Source organism: Mizuhopecten yessoensis, unplaced genomic scaffold, assembly GCF_002113885.1.
Source record: "Mizuhopecten yessoensis strain PY_sf001 unplaced genomic scaffold, ASM211388v2 scaffold3753, whole genome shotgun sequence".
NCBI lineage: Eukaryota > Metazoa > Mollusca > Bivalvia > Pectinida > Pectinidae > Mizuhopecten > Mizuhopecten yessoensis.
This window is the reverse complement of record NW_018405202.1, coordinates 138,101-145,662: the sequence shown is the minus strand read 5'-3', so window position 1 is coordinate 145,662 and position 7,562 is coordinate 138,101. Positions and strand designations below refer to the sequence as shown.

The window sequence follows — 7,562 nt, the reverse complement described above, 5'->3', positions numbered from 1 at the left end:
TACAAACGAGAGTTCAGTCAGTACCCGGTAACATAACAATGTGAATACGATTGAAGCTTGGACATACAACCGAGAACTCAATCACTACCTTGGAACACACTTGCGTGATAACACAACAAGTAGTTGGGAACACACTAACGGGAAACAAAAATGAGCCGGGAACATAATAGCGTGAACACAACCAGTCGTTAGGAACACACTAGCGTGAACACAACCAGTAATAAGGAACATACTAGCGTGAACAAAACCGGTAATAAGGAACATACTAACGTGAACACAACCAGTAATAAGGAACATATTAACGTAAACACAACCAGTAGTTAGGAACACACTAGCGTGAACACAACCAGTAGTTAGTAACATACTAGCGTGAACACATCCAGTAGTTAGGAACATACTAGCGTGAACACAACCTGTAATAAGGAACATACTAACGTGAACACAACCAGTAATAAGGAACATACTAACGTGGACACAACCAGTAATAAGGAACATACTAGCTGGAACACAACCAGTAATAAGGAACATACTAGCGTGAACACAACCAGTAATAAGGAACATACTAACATGAACACAACCAGCAATAAGGAACACACTAGCGTGAACACAACCAGTAATAAGGAACATACTAACGTGAACACAACCAGTAATAAGGAACATATTAACGTGAACACAACCAGTAATAAGGAACACAGTAGCGTGAACACAACCAGTAATAAGGAACATACTAACGTGAACACAACCAGTAGTAAGGAACATACTAGCGTGAACACAACCAGTAGTTAGGAACATACTAGCGTGAACACAACCAGGAATAAGGAACATACTAACGTGAACAACGTTAGTAATAAGGAACATACTAACGTGAACACAACAAGTAGTTAGGAACATACTAACGTGAACACAACCAGAAATAAGGAACATACTAACGTGAACACAACCAGCAGTTAGGAACATACTAACGTGAACACAACCAGTAGTAAGGAACATACTAGCGTGAACACAACCAGTAATAAGGAACATCCTAACGTGAACACAACCAGTAATAAGGAACACAGTAACGTGAACACAACCAGTAATAAGGAACATATTAACGCGAACACAACCAGTAATAAGGAACACAGTAGCGTGAACGCAACCAGTAATAAGGAACATACTAACATGAACACAACCAGTAATAAGGAACACACTAGCGTGAACACAACCAGTAATACGAAACATACTAACGTGAACACAACCAGTAATAAGGAACATACTAACGTGAACACAACCAGTAGGTAGTAACATACTAGCGTGAACACAACCAGTAGTTAGGAACACACTAACGTGAACACAACCAGTAGTTAGGAACATACTAGCGTGAACACAACCAGTAGTTAGGAACATACTAACGTGAACACAACCAGTAGGTAGTAACATACTAGCGTGAACACAACCATTAGGTAGTAACATACTAGCGTGAACACAACCAGTAGTTAGGAACACACTAACGTGAACACAACCAGTAGTTAGGAACATACTAGCGTGAACACAACCAGTAGTTAGTAACATACTAGCGTGAACACAACCATTAGGTAGTAACATACTAGCGTGAATACAACCAGTAGTTAGTTACATACTAGCGTGAACACAACCAGTAGTTAGGAACATACTAGCGTGAACACAACCAGTAGTTAGGAAGATACTAGCGAGAACACAATCAGCAGCTTGGAACATACAAATGTATTAGCGTGAACACAGTCACTGGCTGGAAATATACTACGGAGAACACAATCAGCAGCTTGGAACATACAAATGTATTAGCGTGAACACAGTCACTGGCTGGAAATATACTAGCGAGAACACGATCAGCAGCTTGGGACATACAAATGTATTAGCGTGAACTCAGTCACTGGCTGGAAATATACTAGCGAGACAAGTCTGTCCCAAAGACTTCTTGGTTCAAATCTAAATTTAAAAAAAAATATCTTCTTTCGCCTGTGGATTTGGAAAAAGAGCGTCATTTGTGTGATGGTTTAAATGGTTAGATAATTGCTTTATATCAAAATTGCAATTACTGATTCATTTTACCAGTTCTGTATAACAGAACGTTTTACACGGATCGACAAATTCAACAATTTCCAAATCTGATTTTTTAATCCATTTAACTGTTTAATATGTGACATGATTTATTTATCTTGGAATATTTTCAATCCCCAGATTGTATTTCCCTTAGTGACGGCAGATTGGTTGGCCCTTTCTAGCATTTTCTGTGTCTCAACTGAAATAGATTTAAGGATAGTACAATGGTGCACCATTTATGTGTTTATTATTATTTCTCGCAACTACGTTAATCTCGGAGAAGGGGAGATAACTATTCTCAGAAACGGTACTATGCGTAGTAATATGAAGTGGTCATTGTGTGTGAAATCAGCTGACTGGTTGCACGAGAATCGTTGTATTCATAGTGTATTCATAGTCTAATGGCAGCTGTTTTCAGTTGGTATGTACCTATACAGTTGGTGAAATACTGCGAATCCATTGACATCATCAGCCGGGTCCATCAGTCTCTAGACGTTTCAACCCTTGTCCCGGAACGTCCTCGTGATGGTGGGTCGACAATGGCGATCAACTCACTGCCCGTCAATGGATGGCTTCCAGTCTTTCTCCTCCCGTCTGTTCCACAACCAGCATGATGCGCGCTCGGCAGCCTCTGCTAGCCTACGCACCGCCGTCTTGCGTGTCTTTCCAACTAATCCCACAGCCTGCAATGTCTTCCAGGCTGAGCGTGCCGGGAACCCTCTGCATCCGACCTCCACATGAAACAGCCAAGTACGCCATCCTCGCTCCCTACATTGTTCCATGAGCTCCGTATACTTGGCTCTCTTTCTCTCATTGGCCTGGTCGCACCGCTCCTCCCAGGGCACAGTCAGCTCGATGACTATAATCTGCCTGGATTCGGCAGACCATATCACCACATCCGGACGTAGCGTTGTCTGTACGACGTCCGGAAACACCAATTTCTTCCCCAGGTCAACTCTCATCTCCCATGTCTCTGCCCCTTCCAGAATGCCAGTGTTGCCTGATGTTGCTTTCGTCTCCTTCTCCCCTGCTTTTACAAACCGGATGAAGGATGGTTTGTGCTTACGAGGTGGTCTCTTCTTCTTCCTTTCCACCTCGAGAACATCTGCCAATTCCCGAAGCACCTGGTCATGTCTCCACCGGTATCGTCCCTGTGTTAGCGCTGTCTTGCATGCCGAAAGGATATGGCCCATGGTCCCACGTTCTTGACATAGCTGACACTTTGGCTCTTCGACTAGTCCCCACAGATGAAGGTTCGCTGGCGATGGTAAAGTGTTATATACTGACCGCAACAGGAACTGGATCCTCAATGGTTCATAGCGCCACAGGTCTGTCCATGTAAGTTTTCGCTCCGGCAGCTTCCATTTCGTCCATGCTCCTTGAGAGCCCATTTCCACTGCCCTTGCTTTCCTGGTCCCTTCTTCTTCTCTGCGGATTTCTCCCTGTACCAGAGATCTTTTCTCCTTATCATCTGATCCTTCCCACGTCTGAAAATGGGTTGTCCCCAACCCTTGCCGGCCTGAGCAGGTTGCTCCGACGATGTCCCGGTGCTTGAGAGCGCCCTCGGCCTGCTCCACAGACTGGCTTGCAGACCATTTCCTTCCTGTCCTAGTCTGGATTCCTGCATTTCTTATCTTCACGTCCTTTGAATCTCGCAGCGTCATCACTAGTCTGGCCTTTGTTACCTTGAACTCCTCCACCAACGATGACAGTGGGAGTTGCAGTGATGATGTCCGGCTGTAGAGCCCAATGCTGGAGAAACTGGGCGGGACTCCAAGCCACCTCCGCAGGTAGCTGCTGATGGATCTTTCCAGTCCTTCCACTGTTGTCAAAGGGACCTCATATAGCATCAGGGGCCACATGAGTCTCGGCAGCAGTCCATGTTGGAAGATCCATGCCTTGAACTTTCCTGGCAGGCCTGACTTGTCAATCTTCCTCATCCACTCAATTGCCTGCTTCTGCATGCTGCTGATGTTGCTGGTATCTTTCAGTGATGCATCAAACCACTTTCCTAGGCACTTGATTGGGTTGTCCGCAATTGATGGGATCTCTTCTCCTTGTACTTTCAGCTTGAACTGTTGTGTCAGTCGTCCCTTCCTCATTATCATGCACCTTGATTTTCTTGCCTTGAATTTCATCCTCGCCCATGAGACTACCTCCTCCAATGCAGACAGAACCCATCTTGCTTGGACATGTGTGGTGGTAGTCACAGTCAGGTCATCCATAAAACCTCGATTCGATGGTTGGTAGATTCCTGATTCTGTCCTGGGCCCCCTGGTTTCCCGTCCTGCTGCCTTGATGATAAGATTCATCCCCATGACAAATAGAATGACTGATATGGTACATCCTGTCACTATTCCTTTCTCTATGTTTTGCCAGGATGTTGTATCCTCCCCGACAGTAAAGCGCACCTGGATTCCACTGAAGTAGCTTCGTACTATTCCCTGTATATGCTCCGGGATAAAGTAATGTTGTAGGGCTACTTCAATCAGCTCATGTGGTATTGATCCGTATGCGTTTGCCAGGTCTAGCCACACTACTGTCAGATTCCCTCGGCTGGACTTGGCCTCTCTGATTAGTTGGCTGAGCACACTGGTATGCTCCACACAACCTGAAAAGCCTGGGATACCTCCTTTCTGTACTGATGTGTCAATGTATCCATTGGTCATCATGTATGATGTCATCCTTCTTGCCAATACTGCAAAGAAAATCTTGCCTTCAACACTCAGCAAGGAAATTGTCCTGAACTGCCCGATGTGTTTTGAGTCCTTCTCCTTTGGAACAAAACATCCCTCTGCCTTCTGCCAACATGGTGGTATCTTCCCCTTCTTCCACACTTTCCTCAGTAACTGCCATAGTCTCCTCAAAAGCCGTGGGCACTTCTTATACACTTTATAAGGAATTCCACTTGGGCCTGGAGCTGAACCAGTTCTTGCCTTCTTAACAACATCTTGGATCTCCTTCCAAGTTGGTTCCTTGGTGTCAAACGGAAACTCTGGAGGCTCCTCTGCTTCTATCCGTGGACAGTTCCCAAGTGGAATGCCCCTATCTTCATCTCCGTGCGTTTCCCTCAGGTGTTGCTCAATATCTGCTGTTGAACTATTCAAACGGCCTGATCTTTCCCCTCCCAGCAGAGTCTTTGTAAAATAAAAAATAAGGGTCCTTGATAAAGGACTCCCTCTTCCTTGCTCTATCCTTCCTTGCCTTCTTAACCTGCTCTGCTTTCCTGAGTCTTGCCAAGTTCTCCCTGATGTCGTCCCGCAGCTGATGTAATCCAATCCTCTCTATATCATATAGATTCATATACAGAACAAACATCAAGAATGTAAATATATATGTATGAACGGTGGCGTGGCTATGAATGCAAATAACATAGTAAAGCAGTGATCGGCCTTGAAGTTGTTTACACCTCACAAACGTGATATTTAAAAGTGAATCACACCCTTACTGAAAAACTCACATCAGTAGAAAAATCTATTGGTATTGGTAGAAAACGTGAAAACGAACTGGCAACAAAAATTACACTATTAGAACATGAATATGACTTATTGAAACTGAATTTGGATCGTCTGCAATCGGTCATTGAGTTCAACAAAAGAGTCTCAAGCGACCTACGTGCTATCGGGGATTTTGACTACACCGTGTACGAAAAAACTGTTCAAAATGTATCCAATCAAGTTTGTAATATGTCGTCAAAACATAATCCAAGAAACACAACAGTCCAAACTAAAGCCCCCACACGTAGCATCTCACCCATGAAGAAAACAACCGACACTCACATTCCAATACCTGCGCGCGCAAGGTCACTATCGGGTGGGAGTACAAACAATGCAAGCGTCTCACTCGGAAAACCGGTTCGACGAGTACCTGAGCAGCCGGGCGGTGTACGGAATACATGTGATTCGATTCAGAATGTAAACATAAACACAAGCACGTGCTCTCATGAGAATGATAAACAAAACTCTGAAAGTGTACCTACAGTACAACAAATGAGCATTAAAGAGCATACATACGCGGACATTCTCCAATACAAGGACAATACCAGGACACAGGGTAATTCTGCTGACATTCATCATGCAAGCAATGTTGCACATAAGCAAAGAGCCACGGAATTCAAAATACCTGTTTGTATTGATAGAAACGTGCCCGAGCCGCAGTCTGTATCCGACACTAAGGCAGATACGGACGACTTGTTCTTCACCAAGACGCGTGCGTAATGCCCGATACTACATAAGCAATATTGACGACAGATCGACAAAAAATGGTTTAGCAAACTTTTTTTATCAGACAGGAATCACGGTGACACATTTAGTGATGTTTGACTGCCGCGGAAATAAAAATTCAGCAAAATTTAACGTCATTCTGGAGGACATGGAGTAAGTTGAGTCACATGGGTTTTGGAATGGTAAAATCCGATGCCGTCGCTGCCTCAGCGAACATGACTGGAGGGTAAAGCTCGAAGAGAAACAAATGGACGTTTACCAATCAGGTTCTCACCACAATGAATATAAAGAATCCAAGCATGTAAGGTAGACACCCCTTACCGCATACCAAACCTTCACACGTCGCTTTTATACTCAAAAAGAGGCTTCCTATATACTTACCTGGAATGTCCGAGGATTAATGTCGCCCGCCTTATGCCTTTGTAATGTTATAGACACTCTACATAGTGACATCGTCGTCAAAACGGAGCATAAACTCACTGAGCACTCTGTACAGTGTTTCGATAATCTGCATAGCGATTATGTTGCGTTCCCAACTAAAGGACTTAATGCCAACAACAGTGGGGGAGTAGCGATACTAGCACGGAAAAATAAGTTCTTTGGAATACGTTATCTTGAAATTTCAACAAGAACCCTCTAACGCTCGTCAGACTTTACACAAAGGCTATACTACCGTCTATCCTCTATGGATGCATTTCCATTGTTATTATTCTGTCAGGAATGTGGTCAGGATCCCATGACCATAACAGTGCATGTGATCTTTGCCGGACTATTAAAATTATCTTAATAATAATAAATAATAATTCGAGGTGCTAATATACCGCTTTATCACAACCTAGTTCGTAGGTCGTCTCAAAGCGGTTCACAAGTTATTATCCGTGGTTATAGGGCCTTTGCAACCAGCCAATACCTTTCTCAACTCCACGGGGAGCATACAGCCGGAGCTGCCATTTCGGCGCTAACAGCTAGCATTCAGCACTGCCCAACCACGTACTCATCTACAGCTGAGTAGACTGGAACAAGTGGAGTAAAGTATCTTGCTCAAACATACAACACAACGCCGTGCCGTGGCGCGAACCCGCAACCCTTCGGTCACGAGCCCGGCGTCCTACCACTGGACTACCGTGCCTCTTCATGGATACAAAGTAGGGGATGAAATGTTCCCTAAGGTCCACAGGAAATATTTAAGGTAGGTCATGATCAGGTTATCCGAAACTTATGTAATCTTGTTTTTGGCCTTACTGTAGTTTATTTGGGGAAATAACACTTAAGGGTACA

The 7,562-nt window shown here is 44.2% G+C and overlaps 1 protein-coding gene across 1 annotated transcript; it reads right to left on the bottom strand.

Moving 5' to 3' along the window:
* Positions 1-2,612: 2,612 nt before the first annotated feature.
* On the bottom strand, positions 2,613-6,737 carry LOC110447991. The gene is made up of 2 exons (XM_021494005.1): positions 6,666-6,737; positions 2,613-5,198 (listed from the first exon to the last, which is right to left on the bottom strand). Exons 1-2 carry the CDS (start codon positions 6,735-6,737, stop codon positions 2,613-2,615), a joined length of 2,658 nt encoding a protein of 885 aa, XP_021349680.1.
* Between the last annotated feature and the right edge of the window lie 825 nt (positions 6,738-7,562).